Source organism: Monomorium pharaonis, unplaced genomic scaffold (assembly GCF_013373865.1).
Source record: "Monomorium pharaonis isolate MP-MQ-018 unplaced genomic scaffold, ASM1337386v2 scaffold_184, whole genome shotgun sequence".
Lineage (NCBI taxonomy): Eukaryota > Metazoa > Arthropoda > Insecta > Hymenoptera > Formicidae > Monomorium > Monomorium pharaonis.
Window position 1 is genome coordinate 432 of NW_023415455.1, and position 18,671 is coordinate 19,102.

Consider the following 18,671-nt stretch of genomic DNA (forward strand, 5'->3'; position numbering starts at 1 on the left):
CTTTAGCCATTTATACTTTGATATTTTATTTATATTTTAAAAGTTAGAAGGACGATTGGATCAGTTTAAAAAATGTCCAACACGTTTCTATATTTTGCCTACGGTAGCAATTTATTCACAAAAAGGATACGTTTAGATAATCCAACTGCAGTAATGAAACCACATAGGATATATAAAGGTATAATTGAGGAAAGTAATTAAAGATGTTTTTTTTAGTTAATTTATTTATATACCTACTCAAGTTTGTAGATTGACGAATATTAATCGATTTAATATATAAATTATTTCGAACTATTGTAAGATGTTTATTAGATACAATATATATATTATACATATATATATTTATTTATTTATTGTATTGCATATGTAAAACTTTATTTACATAAAATATAAGATGTGTACATTCTCCATATAATACTAAATCTTGCACACATAAAAGACAAAGAACACTCATAAAATATAAGAATCTTAAAATTATATATACATATATATTTTTATATATGTATATATGTCTATATACATTAGTTATTTTTTTTTAACAATAATGTAGAATGTAAATTATGATATTAAACTTTGTACATTCTTTGATTTTTAAATGCAAAATAAAAAATCTTAATATTATCACATTGTGATAATAATTTACAAGTATTATTACATTTTGTACATTTATATATTTACATTTATAATATATACTTTTATATACTATTTAGTACATTATATTCTATTGTAGAATTTTAGAGGATTTTAACAGATATTCTAAACGATGGCGTGGAACATCAGCAACAATTGTAGAAACAGAAAATTCAGTTGTGTGGGGTGTAGTCTGGGAATTACATAAATGCAATTTAGCTACATTAGACTGCCAAGAGAGTGTTCAGGATAACATATATCGTGCGATGTCGGTGAACGTTGAAACTCCTGATGGTAGAACTCTAAACTGTAGAGTATATCAGCAGTGTAACAATCCAAAAGAATATATAAAACCAGAAGACTTTCCAATAGATAAGAGGCCTTCACCGTTATATCTGTATGTATTCACATGTAATTTAAAATGCAACTGCAATAATTTGAATACAATTGTAATTATATGAAATTTATCGCAATTATTTCACACAGGAATATGATTTTAAGAGGAGCTGAGGAAAACAATCTTCCCTTTGAGTATATAAAATTCTTAAAACTATCCCGCACAATGGATATGAAGGAGAATATGACATTAGGTAAGCAACAAGTTGAGCTGTGGTACATTTCTAGCTGAAAATTTGTTTATGTAATAAATAGTTCCACATTTATAATGTAGATTATTGATATTTTATGTATACAAATATCATAACGCTTATCTCTTATTTAATTTTTTTTTTTCCATGGTTATGTACAACGATGCATCACAGCCTTTCTCTGACTGAAAATTGACTGCTACAATATTTTTATTGTATGAAAACTTTTGATAATACAGATTGAGGATCGTGTATTTCAAACGCCGTATCATTTTATCTAATGTACGTCGAGGAATCTTTGTTTTAATAAATTCTCTTTTGTCACCTGGATATGTATAGTGTAATATAATAAATTAAAAATTTTTTAAATAGAAACTATAAAGGTGTTAAAGGTTAATATAAGGAACTCTATATTAAAAATTTTGCAAATTTATTTTCCATGTATTTACATTTAATGGTGATATTAAAATATATATTGGGATATTAACGAAAATGTTCATTACAAGTTTTAAATCCATGTCAATGTCTGTCCATTTATGTTCTAATACATTATATATAAATAGTTCTCGACATGGTAAAAAGATTTTCCGATGAAAGGATTTTCGATACAGAAAGTGATTCATAATCGGGCTAAGTATAAATGGAGCATGCTGAAAAAGATGTAGAATTAAAAAAAATATTTTTAGTCAATATAAATATTGAAATAAAATATAACAATGTAGAAAATGTTGCTATTGTACCATGTTCCTTTCCACCTATGTAGAAGTCTACGGGGACAACTTACTCGCAGAGAGGATACGTTTAAATAATCCGACTGCAGTAATGAAAGACATCGGTTACATAAAGGTATAATTAAGGAAAGTAATTACAGCTAGATATACATGGGTTTTTAATTTATATACTCAAGTTTATCGATTGATAAAATACTAATCAATTCAATATAATTATTGCAAACTATTGTACAGATGTTTAATATATATATGATAATGTTTTTTTTATTGTATTGCATATGTAAAGAAATATTTTTTAAATGAATATAATAGTTGTACCCATTTACATATAAATACTAAATCTTGCACACATGAAAAATAAACATTCATAAAAATAAGATTACACTTATTTTTCAAAAGTTCTACAAATATATTCATAAAATAAAAAAAATCTTAAAATTATATACATTATATATACATATATACACATATATACCTATATATACATTATATTTCATTGATAATAATGGAGAATATAAACTTATGATATATTAAACTTCTTACATTTCTTTGATTTTCAAATGCAAAATAAAAATCTTAATATTATCACATATTTGTACATTATTATTTTTAGATTTATACTACATAATGTTATTACATATTTGTACATTCATCATATTTATATTTATAATATGTACATATAGTATATACTATAATATAGTATATATTACATTGTTTTGTAGAATTTCAGGTTGGATTTTAACAGATATTGTAAACGATTTCGTGGAATAACCGCAACAATTGTAGAAACAGAAAATTCTCCAATTGTAGAAACAGTTATAGAACAACTGTTGTAGACAGTTTGTAGAAATTGTAGAAACAGACGATTTTCCAATAAATAAGAGACCTTCGCCATTTGCAATCATGTGTAATTTAAAAAGCAACTGCACTAATTTGAATACGATTGTAATTATATGAAATTTACCGTAATTATTTCACGCAGGAATATGCTATTAAAAGGGCTAAGGAAAACAATCTTCCCTTTGCGTATATAAAATTCTTTAAAACTATCCCACATAATGGATATGAAGGAGAATATGACATTGGGTAAGCAACAAGTTGAGTTGTGGTACATTCCTAGCTGAAAACTTTGTTTATGTAATAAATAGTTCTATATTTATAATGTAGATTATTGATATTTTATGTTTACAAATATCATAACGCTCATCTCTTATTTAATCTTCTTTTTCCATGGTTATGTACAACGATGCATCACAGCCTTTCTCTGACCGAAAATTGACTGCTACAACATTTTTATTGTATGAATACTTTTGATAATACGGATTGAGGATCACATATTCCAACGCCGTATCTGCCGTCATTTCATCTAATGTACGTCGAGGAATCTTCATTTTAATAAATTCTCTTTTGTTCACCTAGATATATATAGTGTAAATATAACGAATTAAAATTTTTTTAATAGAAACTATAAGGGCGTTAAAGGGAAATGTAAGGAACTCTATATTAAAAATTTTGAAAATTTTATTTTCCATGTATTTATATTTAATGGTGTTATTAAATATAGATTGGGATACTTACGAAAATGTTCATTACAAGTTTATAGTCCATGTCAATGTCCGGCCATTTCTGTTCTAATACATCTTTGTTCAAGTCTACCTCTGTATTACTTATAAGAAGATGCTTCACAGAACGGAAAATAGTCCATAACTCGGAAGCAAAATGTGGAGCAAATGGAGCGAGCATTATAATTTGAACAGCTAACGCTCGCTCGTACTCGCGACTTTTTTTCAGGCACTCCACACCAACTTTTCGCAAGCTATATTTTAAAATTATAATTCCAGATTCATACTTATTCATTGAGTATTCAAATGTTGGAATTATTGCATGGAATTATTAAATGTAATATAATTATTTACCTATTTGTAAGACCTTGCATTCGAGATATTGCTACACTAAGCTGCTGAGATTCAACTATGTTAAATGTCACGTTTTTAAGAAAATAATTTCGGCTGTCGAACATGTACGCATCGTGTTCAGTGAATTTAGGATCAGTAGGATCGCTTTTGAATTCGTCCAGAGTCATCTTGTCACGTTCAATCTTAAACCGCTTAACACAGTTCCAAATACGGTTTTGCCAATTGATTATACCTTAAACAGCTAATATATTATGCAATAAAGATATTATCTTGAAATAAGACTATTGTTTAAATAGTTTAGTGACTTTTAAGAAAAACTTACTGTCTTCCGACCAATTTCTAGTAGACGTTGGTGCAACCATCGGCCAGTATTAATAATCGTGTTGTATCTATTTCCATATTTATTCAACAGATGATAGGATCGACTCCATTATGCTTTGATTTTGACATTTTTTCACCAGCGCATAGAGACATGTTCTCCATGTTTTTGGTCATGTATTGATTCCCTTCCATTGTTTACTTCATTTTCTGGTATGGTATTTCCCGGTATCTTGGTAAACTTGATATGTTTTACCCATTACTACTCCTTGCACGAGAAGCTGTCTAATGGTTTCTCGACATGGTAAAGATCTTCTGAATACAGAAAGTGACTTAAATCGGGCGAAGTATAAATGGAGTACGGCTAAAAAGATGTAGAATTAAAAAAATATATTTTAATTTGAGACAATAAATATCAAAATAAAATATAATTCAGAAAATATTGCTGTTGTACCATGTTCTTTTCCACCTATATAGAGGTCAACGGGAAGGCCTTCTTAACTTTTTCTGTCGAAAACATCTTTTTTGTATTTTTGGGATCTATAAATCTTAAAAAATACCAGCTACTATCTACAAATGTATCCATTGTATCGGCTTCTCTGGTTGCCTTTTCTTTGCACTTGGGACAACTCGTCTGCAACCAATCCTTTGCATCGTAGAGAGAAAGTCTTTTGTTTGAACCTAAGTGCACCATCTTTGGCAGTGTCACAGGAAGTTGATCACGAGGTACAGGTTGTGCGCCACAATTGTACAATGAATAATTGGAATAGGTGTACCCCAATATCTCTGTCTAGAGATTAACCAATCCTGTAATCTCGAGCTCACTGGATACCCACCTATTCCCCATTCTCTAGCTTTCCGAAATACTTCAAATATCTTTTGCTGTTGCTGTTCGTGACTACGTATCGAATGTCGAGTAAATGGTATTCCAACTAATTCTGAGAATTTTAAATCGTCCATTGATGCTGAGGGTATACCTAAACGTATATCTCTCCATGGCGGGTAAACAACTTTATCGGTGATAAAAACCGGCAATTCCTCGTCAGAAAATGGATTTATTACTTTTGCGTTTAAACATTTTATACCGGTGTCTATTTCGTGTGTGTATTTCTCATTGTGTAAAATACTTTGGGGGGATATAGCAACAACTTTGCGTACTCCATAAATTCTGGCATGTCAGTCCATATATTTAACGTCCGTGGAAACTCGGGAATTGTAGATATTAATTTAAAATCAATACTAATACCATTGCAATCGCCTATCCAGTGTTTCTGTAATTTTATAATATCTCATCCATTCCTTCAAGATTGGATCATCTAAACCGTCCCACAATGATCTAAAATATAATTACTTTATTATTTAAAAATGTCATTCTTTAGAAAATCATGTATTCTTTTACTTCTTTAATTAAATTTACTTTGCAAAAGTTGTCGTTCTGATAAACCACTGCTTCAACAATTTTTTCTCTACACGTGCACCAGACCGCCAAGACCGTTGATTTATATCTATCTGTTCCTCGGCTAATACAGTCTGATCAACAGGATCCCAATTAACATAGGCTTCTTTTTGATAGGCCAAACCTTTATCGAACAACTTTAAAAATAAATCTTGAGTCCATTTGTAATAATTTGGATCACAGGTCGCAAATTCTCTATCCCAATCAAAAGAATAATTTAACATTTTTAATTGATTACGCATTGTCTTTATATTTTCATCTGTCCATACAGCAGGACTAATTTCTCTTTCAATAGCAGCATTTTCTGCTGGCAATCCAAAGGCATCCCAGCCCATTGGATGAATTACATTTTTACCTAAATTTATAAGTTTATACTATAAAAAAATTTTTTATCTATTATACATCATCAAAATTTATTGCATAAAGCTTGCATAGATATTGACTTCCTTTAAAATCTACCTTTCAATGTATAAAATCGAGCTACAGTGTCACTTATTGTATAAACTCGAACATGACCCATATGCAAGGCACCAGATGGATACGGGAACATAGACAGAATATAAAATTTATCTTTGGCATCGTCATCTACATTGGGTTTGTAAACATTAATTTTATCGCCCCAGGATTTCTCTATTCTCTTCTTTATCTCTGGCGTACATACTGAAACCTGAAAGTATTTCAATGAACAGCACAACATTCAAAACGAAATATAAAAATAATTTCAGACATCACTAATAAAATTCACTTCTATGAAGTAGCTACGAGCACAGCATACAACAAAACTCTTACCACAACATTCAACACAACAAATATATGAGTGAAATAAACATAAGTAAACAAATAAAAAGTAATTAAACAAATTAAACTCTATACTCAATAACTTTATGGCTTATTTCTACCAACGTAGATTAATTTTAATCTTGGATTAAATTACTCTTTATCTCTTTTTAGTTTTTGAAACTAGGATGAGATAACAAGTAAATTAAACAAAGATTAAAATTAATCTACGTTGGTAAAAACAGGCCTATGTCTGACATTTAAACGGTTTGTATCAAATCAACGTCAATAATAAGATTTATAGTTTAACAAAAATACCAGTGATGTATCAGTAGTCGACAGTTGAGTAAAATTATTTAAAAACCTTCGTGACTTGCATATAATTTTGACAGGATGGGTTAAGCGTTGTATCATTGTAAAAGTCGGATTTTTTCCCGTTGTAAACAAAATGAGACGGAATACCGGTTCACACACATGTATTCTCACGCCATGTGCGCTGCCATTTTGCTCTACCACTGCAGGTAAATTACTGTTTGTGGATCGAGAACTAATCGAGAACGATCATTAGTTTCGCCAATTGCGAAGTATTACGTATTTTTGAATATTATTGACATAATTATTGTTTCCGAGAAACGACGAAAGATTTCGCTCCTACGAGACGAAGAGATTTTTGCATTGATTTCTGCTCCGAAAAGCACCACTTCGGCTCTTCCGCACTTCCGCCGATCGTACGCTCCTTTTCCGGTACGTCTCGCGTTCGCGAGTTGGTGGGTGAATGTTATAGGATTTAAATCTACGCGAGGTATTACCATCGTATATTATATAATATGTAACGATGGAAATGCGCAACTTTCTATATTTTTGATTACTTTTGCCTCGTACATCTAATCTGTGTGATGAGATATTTATTTTAATTTGTGTTCAATTTATGTCACGAAAGAGAGGTTAGAATCTAGAAACAATGCTATTGACAAACGTTTGTTTCAGTGAAACTTTGTTGCTGCTTTTTCTTCAGTTTTAACAATTTAGTGATCTTCAATTCACAATTTTACAACAAATATGAATCGAATCCCATGTTTAGATCGCGTGAAAACTAAATACACTCGTTACAAATACTAACCTCTCATTTCATAATAAAAGTATATAAATTTATAATTAAGTTATTGAACATTGTGTCTTAATTACGAAGACATATAATATGGAGTTTTGTTTGATATAAGTTCAAATCTTGATTCTGCAGATATTAAACATCAACCATGGGTAAGGGAAATAATATGATCCCTAATGGCCATTTCCATAAGGATTGGCAACGATACGTGAAGACCTGGTTTAACCAACCAGCGAGGAAGATTCGTCGTAAACAAAAACGTGTCAAGGAAAGCGCGAGCTGTCGCACCTAGGTATGTACATACATGAAATTTATTTGTATTAATGTTTTTAGATTTTATAATATTTCCAAACTTAATCATTTTTAGACTCGATTCTAATTTGTTATATTTAATTCTCTCATGTCTGTGCAATAAAATTTATTTCTTGCAACTTTTAGTAATTAAATATTATTTTGATAATTTTTTAAGGCCTGTAAATCTCTTGAGACCTCTCGTGCATTGTCCGACATTTCGGTACCATACCAAGGTTCGCGCTGGTAGAGGTTTCACGCTTGCCGAGCTGAAAGCCAGTGGTTTGAACAAGAGATTTGCTAAAACAATTGGAATTGCAGTCGATCCTCGTCGTCGGAACAAATCCATTGAATCTTTGCAGACAAACGCTCAGCGCCTGAAGGAGTATAGGGCCAAATTAATTCTATTCCCTATAAATGAGAAGAAGGTATGTAATTTCAAACTGCTTTATCATCTTGTAGAATGTTTTCACTCTTTATCTTAATTCAATTTATTCAATTAATGTTTATATTTAAAAATTTGAGATAACATGACGATTTAGCTACAAAAGATATTTTGCATATATTTTGCATTAATTTTATTTATACTTTCTTAAATTTCAGCCCAAGAAGGGTGATGCGACCGAAGAGGAGAGAAAGGTCGCGGTTCAAATCAAGGGTGATCCTATGCCTATTCGGCATCAAGCACCTGCCAGGGCGAAGGCTCGTCCTATCACTGAGGAGGAAACCAAATTCTCGGCATATGTAACCCTTCGTAAAGCACGAGCTGATGCGCGATTAGTCGGCATTCGTGCTAAGCGCGTCAAGGACGCGTCAGAGAATCCCGACGAGGTGACTAAAGTCGCGAAAGATAAGAAAGCCAAGAAGTAATTCTTTATAATATGACATCTCGTTTTCTTTATGTATATACAAAAAATAAAATTTTCCTCTAATGGAAAATATTTTATTTCGTCCTTTTTTAGGATACCTTATATTTATGAATTTTTTATTATACAAAAAACTGGATTTTTTTAGTCAAGAGTTGTTTGATATGTACATTAACAACTAAAGCGTGTTTTTCGCTAATTTTTTAATATGAATGTAAAAATCACAGGAAGAGAAGATTCCTGTATTGCCGAGCTCGTAACATTATAATTATACCATCTTTGTTTAAGATAAAAATTGTAATATTATTTTTAACAAAGAGAAACAGATAACTTGATTTCAAAAATTTAGTGTATAAAAAATTTTTTTTTTTAAGAATCGCGCACTTGTCTTGTTTACCTATTTACCCACCGTGCACACACATGCGAGCATACTTAATGTAAACCGCCGCGTGCATGTGTGTCGCCCTAGTAGCGCATCTGTCATCTCGGTAATTACACATCGGAAGTTGAAAAGAAATTAAAAGTCTGTCGGGAGCGAACGTTAGATTCGCCGCAGCCGTTCCACCCTCGACGGTGGCCGGACGATCGTATTGGGAGAAACCAATTGGCATACTCGTCTGCAGTTAAAATTTCATCGAGACGTAAGCGGTCGGTCGTGAGAGGTTATAATCCCAGCGGTCGTACGGAGATGAGGAACAACCGATGTTTCTTAACGCGAGAGCTGATTGCGTTCGCGATGTGAGGAATTGAATTCGGGACGCGACATATCGAGCTGACACGATGGAGCTGAAGGTGTGGGTGGAGGGAATTCAGCGCATTGTGTGTGGCGTTACCGAAACCACCACCTGTCAAGTAAGTGTATAACGTCAAGTTTGCTATCATTCTGTTAGGTGTAGTGCACGTGTTTATATATACGTATATAGTAACATATAATCCAATTACTTATTAGATAGGATGATAATCAAGCAACTACCTACTGAAACTAATTAACTATATTGCGACAAAAAAATAAGAATGATTAATATTAATTTTACACTATAAGACACAAGAAAACCTGCCATTTTTATTAGTATGTAACACAATAGGATATACATATACAAATTTATGAGAAGAAGAAAATTAAATAATATAATGTAGTAATATTTTTTCAAAATTAACTTAAATTTGATCGCGTAGTTTAGTAATAAATATATTTTCCAGCATTACATATTTATCATCAAGAATTATGTTTGTTTTATGTCTTGTAAATCTCTGTTTTAAAAGCTGCTGCTAACAACAGTTTCTTTATAGGATGTGGTGTATGCACTTGCTCATGCCACAGCTCAGACAGGTAGATTTACTTTGGTGGAACGTTGGCGAACCAATGAACGTTTACTGGCCCCTTATGAAAATCCTCTTAAGGTCAGGCATGTCTTCTACATACATTACCCATAGAAATTTATAATATAAGTTATAGTGTTAATTAAATTTGAAACTCTTTAGCAATATTTACCACTATATAAAATTATTTAGATAAAGAAATGGATTTATCTCATTATTAAATTTATGTTAAATTTACAAAAAATTTATATATTATTTAAATGGATTAGATCTTAATGAAATGGGGCGAATACTCTTCAGAAGTTCAATTGATTCTGAGACGTTCCACTCCAGAAAATAACAAAACAAATGCATTACCATCGCGATTGACGTATGCATCACGTGCAAATGGATTACCAATTTCACTATCTGAGCACGGAACATCAAGTACTGCTACTATGCAAGATGACAGTAAAAATATATCAACTACTCAAAGTTTAGATTTTGCAGATGATATGCAAGGAGGATTGGAGAGAAATAGAGACACCAGAAAGTCACTTACGTTTAGTGGATTTCATGGAGGTATTACAGAAGGTAGCACAGAAGTAAGTTTACATATTAAGTAAAAAAAAGACACATTATATGCAATAGGGCACAAATAAATATTATTGTCAGTAAATATACTTTGATATAAATTATTTTGGATAAATAATTTTTACATTCTTGCATTCAGTCATACTGAATTTTTTATATTTAATTTTTGCTATATGTGCGAATAAAAAACTTTATTTTAGATTCAAATGGAGAATAACGTGGCTGTAGTTCAGCCCACGCCACATTTGAAGAATAAGGATTCAAACGTTCGAAAAAATGTACAAAAACCAGCGCAGTCACCTACGCGAGGAACCAATACAGAAAGTGAGCTATTTTACTAAAACTTATTATGTATATTAAAGATGACAAATTCTATCTTATTTGTTACGATTTCTCATGCTTGTTATTAACTTTATTTTTTTTTATTCTTCAGTCGCAACACACTTATTGCAAAAAAAGGTACGCGAGGTTCCACCTTACAGGGAACCTCCAGGTCCATCTTCGCCGCCCTTACGCACTTTGCCACCTTACCGAGATCCACCGCCGCCAAATTTAAACAGTCCTGGAAGATCGCAGTTTGTGCATGGTAGCGGAAGTCCTCATATGCATAAAGATGATCAGCCATCTTCCAGTAATTCCATGAAATTGAAAAGAAATCTCATCCAGGTTTTATTGCTATAATTATATATTTGATATCGTTATTTATTATTATGTGCATGCAATGTATTTGCAATGTATATATATTTTGTAGGAATTTCAAGATAAAGTGCCTACGCAATCTGTTAATCCTCTTTCTGTCACGGCACAAAATATGGCGACTGTTGCTTATACTCAACGATATGTTGAACTCATAAGACTAGTCAATAAGCAACGGGACACTATTAATGCTCAACAAGCTGACCTAACAAAAGTAAGATATATTCTTCGATAATATAATTAACAAATTATTTGGGTTTTAAAAATAATTATTAACATAGACGAGGATAGAACGTTGATTAATTTATCTACAAAAATTATACAATAAACTATGATTATTTTAGTTTGATGCAGAAATACTGTATTGGGAAACAAAGAATAAAGAACAAATGCATCAAATGGATTATATTTCCCAAGAAATGAATCGTATCGAATCTACTGGCCGCATCATCGAGGAACAAGTAATTTTTTACCTATCTTTTTTGTCTCGAATTGTATCTTATGATGTCAATGTCACAGTTACTAATTATTAATTATTGTTTGCTTTAATTAGCTCAAGGAATTGGCTCATGTAGAAGAAGAAAGCGAAATAGTTAGGCAGCAGGAAAAAACACTAAAGTCAGAAATAACATTGCTTAGATCAAAGCTTGCCAATTGTGAAACAGAACTTCTTCAATGTAAAAATAAAATTAGGTAAATGCAAGCAATGTCTTTTATAAGATTGTAAACATTATTATCTTTATTATTCTTGAAGTATATTTGAAATATATCTTTTTTAATCTATATGATATAGGAAGTTACAATGCATTAAAAACAATATGACATATAATGCAAATTATAATTACAGACTAGTTATGGAAGAGCTTACCATGGAACAACATAATATAAGCCGAGAGACAGATGAGCGGCAAATCATGGAACGTAAAATAATTAGCGAAGTGGAGCATTTACAAAATGAAGTAGAACAAGCTAAACGTGCAACCGAATTAGCTTCGCAGCATGCAGAATCTTTAAAATTAGAAGTAGTCAATTTGGAATCGGCAATTGTCGAGAAGAAATTACAAGTAGAGAGATTGGTAGCTGACATGAAAGAAGCAAATCTGCAAAGTTTAGCTGTTGCATGTTCAGATGAGCAAGTCAAATCTTTATTAGAAGGTATTTATTTTTACATATGTGTATGCACTGTTAAGTTTATTTTTTATAACAAATACAATTATTTAATTGTTAGGTGCCCATAAACCTGGAAGTACACGTAAAATGATAGGATCACCAAGGCAATTGGAAACTGCAGTACCCACGAGTAAGAATCCACATGGTGTGTGGGTATAAATAAAGAAATCAATATACCTGATAATAATGTCTTACATGTGAGAAAGCATATCAAAGAATATACATTAAAATATTTGTATGTTATACTATTTAGTAAAGTACGTAAAGTACTTAATTTTTCTACATATCTTTTATGCATTTATTTCAGTAATATGAATTAGTATTATTATGTGTCATAAGTTCGTATTTTTATATATCTTATTAATATATCATCCCATTTATATTCACAAAATATTTAATTAAATTTATAAATTGTTACATAAACTACACTCATATTTTTGAAACTACGTAATATATTTTTACATTTATTATTATGGTTATTAAAAAAAGGTTTTTTTGCTTTTGAATATTACATGTATTCATTAACAAATGATGATCAAGTATAATGTTATAGATGTATATGTAATTCTAGTTTATGTAAGTATAGGAAATAGTTAAGTCTAAAAATCAAAATTATTAATACGCTCTATTAATTGTGTACTTATTACATTTTTATTTTACAAATAGTTTTTATATCTTTTCTAATTAAGAAATATTTTGCCATAATAGATTTATTTAATTATGGTTTTGTATCTTTTTCTAGATAAATCACAAATGTTAACAAGAATTAGTATTAACGATCGACTATTATATAATATTTTTAAGTTTTTTTTATAATTTATTGATGCCATGTTAATCGTGAAACTGTAAAATAATGTGAGAAGTCTGCATTTGAATCTATTAATTAGAAAAAATAAGTTTGCAAAATTGTAAAAGGATTTGTTTATCTAAAAAAATTTTTAATTTTAAGAATTGCAAATTGATAACTTTAACATGTGACAATATAAAAGTTAAAAAATATTTTGATGCAATTTAATTTTACAATTCTGCGGTTTTGGCATCGACAATATATGCCACAAGTACATAATTTTTTATAGATAAATCAAATATTTTTATGACATATAGATATTTTTATTAGGAAACATTTATTTTGTATATCATAAGAGTTAAAATATATATACTTCTTACGAATATTAAACAGAATGTTATTAATATAATCAATGTTATTTAAACAGCATGACTGCAATAATTGATGATATAATCTTTGTCTTAAAAACAAAAATTAACAAATGTATTTTGTGCACACATTCACATGCAATTTGTGCGTTCTATAATAAAATAGTATTGCTCTAGTAAGAACCAGTCTTGGTGTAATTGCTTTAATTAAATTTTTCTACTGAAATTAATATTTGTGTATTTTATGAATTATTACAATTTTTTCATTTACAACATTTTTATTTAATTTAAAGTCAACAATTTTTTTAATGCCATTTTTTGTCAATTTATATTCTCCTAATACTTTAGTAATTCTTAAGATTTAATTTTTGAGATTTAAAATTCGAAATAAATTTTTGAAACTTTCAAGTTTGTCATTAAAAAAAATGTAATAATTATTTTACCAACTATTGATAAATAACCGACACCTCATACTCGATTGATCAATCAAAATTAGTGTTTTTATCGACAAAATCTCACGATGAATTTGTCAACCGTTGGTATTTTATAAATCAAATTGTGTAGTTCAGTTTCAGTGTAATTCGTAAGATACGATAAGCTCGGAAATCTTGGAACAACGTTCGACCGTGTTCGACATTAGTGGTATATATCTGCTTAAAAATGAGTTTGTGGGTTGACAAATATCGTCCAACGACACTTGCAAAGTTGGATTATCATCTCGAGCAAGCGGAGGATTTGAAAAACATGGTAACATATTATAATATTGAAGCTTATATACTAAAAATTACCTGAAGAATGAGAGGTTAACCGGCTTTAAAAGCGCGCCTTCCGAAGGCGCAATATATGCCATGAACTTTTTTTCCCAAAACAAAGATAGTCGAGGGACACATTTTTTTAGAAATATGTTTTTATAAATTATTATTAAATATAAAGAAAAAAAAAACTAAATTAGCCTTATAGATTTATTTTGATAAAAAGGATATAATATATAGATGTGATAATAAATGTGTGTGTGTGTGTGTGTGTGTGTGTGTGTGTGTGTGTGTGTGTGTGTGTGTGTGGTGTGTAAAATTGTATTTTTAAAAATTATTTTTAATATAAAAATGAATATAAAAAATTTGTGAGAATGCATTACATTGAGAGAGAGAGAGAGAGAGAGAGAGATTATATTAGACAGAATTATATTGAGTTAACCGATATAAAATCTTTTTTATAAAAAAAAACAGGTGCAGAAACGAGACTTTCCACATTTATTAGTACATGGACCCTCTGGTGCAGGAAAGAAAACTCGAATATTATGTATTTTAAGAGAACTTTATGGAGCTGGGGCTGAGAGATTAAAAATAGAAAACATGCAGTTTCAAGTAATTAAATTTGTTTTTATTTTAATTATTAAACTGTAATTTAAAAGTTATTTAGTAGTTACACTTTTACTACATTACATCATAGTTAATTTTAGCATATTTATGGCCCTTAGTATTCTAGAACAGATTACATAGAAAAATATGAGATATTAATTAAAATATTATATTTAATATTTTTTTACTATTGTGTAACACTTATATGTGTAATACTTTTACAGACACCATCTAATAAGAAATTAGAAATATTGACAATAAGCAGTAATTACCACACAGAAGTAAATCCGAGCGATGCAGGGATATATGATAGAATTGTTGTCATGGAATTAATAAAAGCGACTGCACAAACACATCATATAGATATAGGCCAGAAGGAATTTAAAGGTATTTAAGAAAATGGAACGTTAATAGAACAATTTTCATTCTTATATGTCACAAATATAATATTAAGTAATAAAATTATGTAACAAAAATAAAAATTATTTACTATATTAAATTATGTTATTAAAAATTATTATATAAAGATTAAAATTATTGTTATTTTATAATAGTGGTACTGCTGTCAAACGTGGATCAGCTTACAAAAGATGCACAGCACGCGCTTCGCAGGACAATGGAGAAATATATCAATACATGCAGACTGATTCTGTGCGCGAACTCGACATCGCGAGTCTTGCCTGCGATTCGATCGCGATGCGTGCGAATCAGAGTCCCCGCCCCAACTTCCTCTGAGATCAAAAGTATTTTACATTCGATTTGTAAACGTGAAGGACTTACTCTACCTGATGAATTAGCTAATCGATTGATCGAAGCTAGCGATAGAAATCTTCGACGAGCAATACTAATGCTCGAGGCTTGCAAAGTCGAGCAGTAAGTAACAATGCATGTAAATACACATTCATGATATATGTTAAAAATGTGCTTTAAATTATTGAAATTTTACTATTTAGCTTTAAAAATTCTTTTTTTTCAGATATCCATTTACTGCTGATCAAAAGATATCGGAACCGGATTGGCAAGTTTACATACGAACTACAGCCAGTAAGATGGTCTCGGAACAGTCGCCTAAAGTACTTTTGGAAGTACGCAACAGATTTTATGATCTGTTGACGCGCTCTATACCGTGTGATCTAATCTTCAGAGGATTATTGCAAGAGTGCATAAAAAATTGTGACGATCAGATGAAAAGAGAAATTATCGATGTCGCATCGGAGTATCAGCATAGAATGATACGCGGCTCAAAACCTATATTTCATTTGGAGGCTTTTGCTGCGCGGTTTATGGCGATTTACAAGAGATACATTGAATCATCTTTGGATGGTTTTATATAAAACTATTGATGTAAAATTCCTTTATATATATATATTTTTATATTCTGATAGAATTATCATGATATTATAATGAATTTTTATCTAAATACTTTTTTCTAAGCATCTAAATAATGTAACTGTACTAAGTACTTATTCAATTCTAAATTAAGTGGAATATGAAAAAACAAATGCATATTAGTTTTAATAAATTATTTTTCCTGTAATTAAGGTATTAATTCAATACAATATAATTGGAACATTATTTGATACAACTAATTTTAAACAATTGTTTCTTGATGAATGTACAATTCTTACATTGCTGCTAGAATAAGTGCAGAGATTACTGACAATGCTGACACTACGTATCCAGTGCTGTATACATCCTTAATCGTTAGAAACATTCCTACATCCCAAGCCTGCAAATTTATAAAAACATGCGTGATGTAGTGTTAAGTGTATATATACAATTAAATTGTCTCGTGTCAATTTCTTCTGAACAATAGCAATATAAATCGGCTGTAATAACTGTTGATTTATACTGCTAGTTTGTTTTTAAAAAGAGTATTTTTATCATATATACATGATATGTATATATGATAATCACATACCAAATGACGTATTCCATTGAATGTATGATAAGTAACAGGTAGAGCGAGCAAGGTTTTACCAGCGAACAGTACAGGTGAAGGCAAACATAAATTATTCACCACTTCTATGAAGCAGGGAATACCACCTGGTATACACAACGTTCCTGAAATATAAGAATTAATTAAGTATCTACCACGGACATGTTTGTATTACATTAGCACATATCAGCTGACATACTAACAAAGAAAGGTTTCCAACTCAAAAATTTTAAAAATTATGAAATTTGGGAAATATATAGAGAATATCTTAAACTATTTTTATTCGCTGTTCAGAATCACTTTGAACAACTAAATTCAGTCTCTAAAAATGAGCCAATTTTTCGTTTTTGTTCTATTATTCACCAATAAAAAGAAAAAAAACAATTTAATTAAAAAATTTATTTCTTTTAATTTGTTGGTTAAAAAATTTATCAAAATGTAATTGCTTAATAATAAAACAAAAACGAAAAATAAATTTTTAAAGGTTTTTATCCCTTCAAAATAATTTCAGACAAAAAAATTTATTAGATATTCTCCATCTGTATTACCATTAAAACAAAATCTTTTTTTAGTTAGGAATCTTTCCTTATAAGCTGGATATACAAGTTAAATCATATACATTACCTAAACCAAGGAACGCTGCGTAACTAGCGAGTATAATGCCAGTAGTGCGGTGCGACAACGAAAGCATCCATGTTAACTGAACTTGATAGATGGTCATATGCGGCGACATAGGTCTTTTCAGACGCTTGTTCTTCTCATCATGGGTTTCGCAAGTTATACTTGTAAATAATGGTTTCGAAACCGCAGAGCTGAGAGGGCTAAAACACATGCAGCTTTTTATTATATCTTAGCACAATATATACATTAACAAAATTAATGTAGGAAAACATCATATGACAGATTTAAATAACAAACATAAGGATTATTATTAAAGTCATGTAAGAGTAAATAATGTTGTATTTCATGTACACGCAACAATTGTGGCATTTTCACAAAAAATTATATCAATAAAAAAAATTTAATATCCTTATATACGTGACAGTTATGTAAATAAAAGGTTATGTGTTATGTAAGGACTCACCTACACGTATAAATGCTTCGAAAATGTCGAAAATCGACATTACGCCGGCAGAGAAGTCTAAAAAGTACAAAATATCGTTTTCGTTTTAGACAAATAAAAACAAAAGATTTCAATAAAAACTTAGCTTTACGACATACCTCGCATAGACCAGCGCCATTTTTGTTAATTTTTGTTGACGTTTGATGTTTGTATGCTGTACTCCTGTACTTTCAGCGGATGACAACTCGTGTGTTAAATGGCGCACGAATATAAATTTTTATATTGACACAACGAGATGCACACAGGATCTTTAATGCGACAGTAGGCAAATGTATTCTTGGCTGCGTTCCGTTTCAACGCATGATGCATGTAATGCATTGTTCATCCTTGTTTAACGTTTGACAAACGACAAGGATGAACGATGCATCATGCGTATCATGCGTGAAATGGAACGCACCCCTTGAGTAGGATATTAAATGATTTCAGCTTATGTCAAACTTTTGCAACGAAAAATTATTGATTAAATTCAAGCAAAAGAAAATTAAATTGTGATACAAATCGGCACGCAATTTTAGATTTTGATTACGAATAAATAATCTAGAGTTGTATGAGAAGAATAAACACATATTAAATATATTAAATATATTGTAGATTTTTTATTAATAATCATTTAATTACATACATGTTTGTAATTTACAGCTGTAATTAAAAATGTTT

At 30.2% G+C, this 18,671-nt stretch overlaps 5 protein-coding genes and 1 pseudogene across 5 annotated transcripts; 4 read left to right on the forward strand and 2 right to left on the reverse strand.

Moving 5' to 3' along the window:
* Nucleotides 1-730: 730 nt before the first annotated feature.
* Nucleotides 731-3,114, forward strand: LOC118648113 (gamma-glutamylcyclotransferase-like; the record flags this gene model as incomplete). Its single annotated transcript, XM_036294359.1, has 4 exons — nt 731-1,027; nt 1,117-1,220; nt 1,981-2,063; nt 2,931-3,114. Coding segments are annotated over 4 exons (592 nt in total), but the record flags the coding sequence as incomplete, so codon positions are not given.
* On the reverse strand, nt 3,062-6,978 carry LOC118644027 (annotated as a pseudogene).
* Nucleotides 6,979-7,109: 131 nt separating this feature from the next.
* LOC118648114 (60S ribosomal protein L13-like) lies at nt 7,110-8,755 on the forward strand. Its single transcript, XM_036294362.1, is given in 5 exon segments — nt 7,110-7,217; nt 7,656-7,791; nt 7,793-7,815; nt 7,993-8,242; nt 8,418-8,755. Coding segments are annotated over 4 exon segments (660 nt in total). The 5' UTR covers nt 7,110-7,217; nt 7,656-7,671; the 3' UTR covers nt 8,685-8,755.
* A 705-nt stretch (nt 8,756-9,460) lies between these two features.
* Nucleotides 9,461-13,774, forward strand: LOC118644200 (ras association domain-containing protein 8-like). The gene is made up of 10 exons (XM_036294360.1): nt 9,461-9,532; nt 9,971-10,081; nt 10,270-10,584; nt 10,774-10,897; nt 11,007-11,239; nt 11,325-11,483; nt 11,614-11,730; nt 11,823-11,962; nt 12,117-12,424; nt 12,498-13,774. The coding sequence occupies exons 1-10, from the start codon at nt 9,461-9,463 to the stop codon at nt 12,596-12,598; spliced, it is 1,680 nt and encodes a 559-aa protein (XP_036150253.1). The 3' UTR covers nt 12,599-13,774.
* A 136-nt stretch (nt 13,775-13,910) lies between these two features.
* On the forward strand, nt 13,911-16,486 carry LOC105835329 (replication factor C subunit 3). Its single transcript, XM_012678481.3, has 5 exons — nt 13,911-14,341; nt 14,821-14,958; nt 15,177-15,339; nt 15,507-15,825; nt 15,929-16,486. Exons 1-5 carry the CDS (start codon nt 14,255-14,257, stop codon nt 16,284-16,286), a joined length of 1,065 nt encoding a protein of 354 aa, XP_012533935.1. The 5' UTR covers nt 13,911-14,254; the 3' UTR covers nt 16,287-16,486.
* LOC118644201 (succinate dehydrogenase cytochrome b560 subunit, mitochondrial-like) lies at nt 16,461-18,328 on the reverse strand. Its single transcript, XM_036294363.1, has 5 exons — nt 18,113-18,328; nt 17,976-18,032; nt 17,516-17,712; nt 16,874-17,016; nt 16,461-16,681 (listed from the first exon to the last, which is right to left on the reverse strand). Exons 1-5 carry the CDS (start codon nt 18,130-18,132, stop codon nt 16,577-16,579), a joined length of 522 nt encoding a protein of 173 aa, XP_036150256.1. The 5' UTR covers nt 18,133-18,328; the 3' UTR covers nt 16,461-16,576.
* Between the last annotated feature and the right edge of the window lie 343 nt (nt 18,329-18,671).

Coding starts and splice junctions, on each gene's coding strand:
- LOC118644201 (XM_036294363.1), bottom strand. CDS start 18,132: ATGGCGCTGGTCTATGCGAG. Junction 18,033..18,112: donor ATGGCGCTGGTCTATGCGAG/GTATGTCGTAAA, acceptor TGTACTTTTTAG/ACTTCTCTGCCGGCGTAATG. Junction 17,017..17,515: donor CGCAGCGTTCCTTGGTTTAG/GTAATGTATATG, acceptor CTTATATTTCAG/GAACGTTGTGTATACCAGGT.
- LOC118644200 (XM_036294360.1), top strand. CDS start 9,461: ATGGAGCTGAAGGTGTGGGTGGAGGGAATTCAGCGCATTGTGTGTGGC. Junction 11,484..11,613: donor AACAAGCTGACCTAACAAAA/GTAAGATATATT, acceptor TGATTATTTTAG/TTTGATGCAGAAATACTGTA. Junction 11,963..12,116: donor CAATGTAAAAATAAAATTAG/GTAAATGCAAGC, acceptor TTATAATTACAG/ACTAGTTATGGAAGAGCTTA.
- LOC105835329 (XM_012678481.3), top strand. CDS start 14,255: ATGAGTTTGTGGGTTGACAAATATCGTCCAACGACACTTGCAAAGTTG. Junction 14,342..14,820: donor CGGAGGATTTGAAAAACATG/GTAACATATTAT, acceptor AAAAAAAAACAG/GTGCAGAAACGAGACTTTCC. Junction 14,959..15,176: donor TAGAAAACATGCAGTTTCAA/GTAATTAAATTT, acceptor ATACTTTTACAG/ACACCATCTAATAAGAAATT.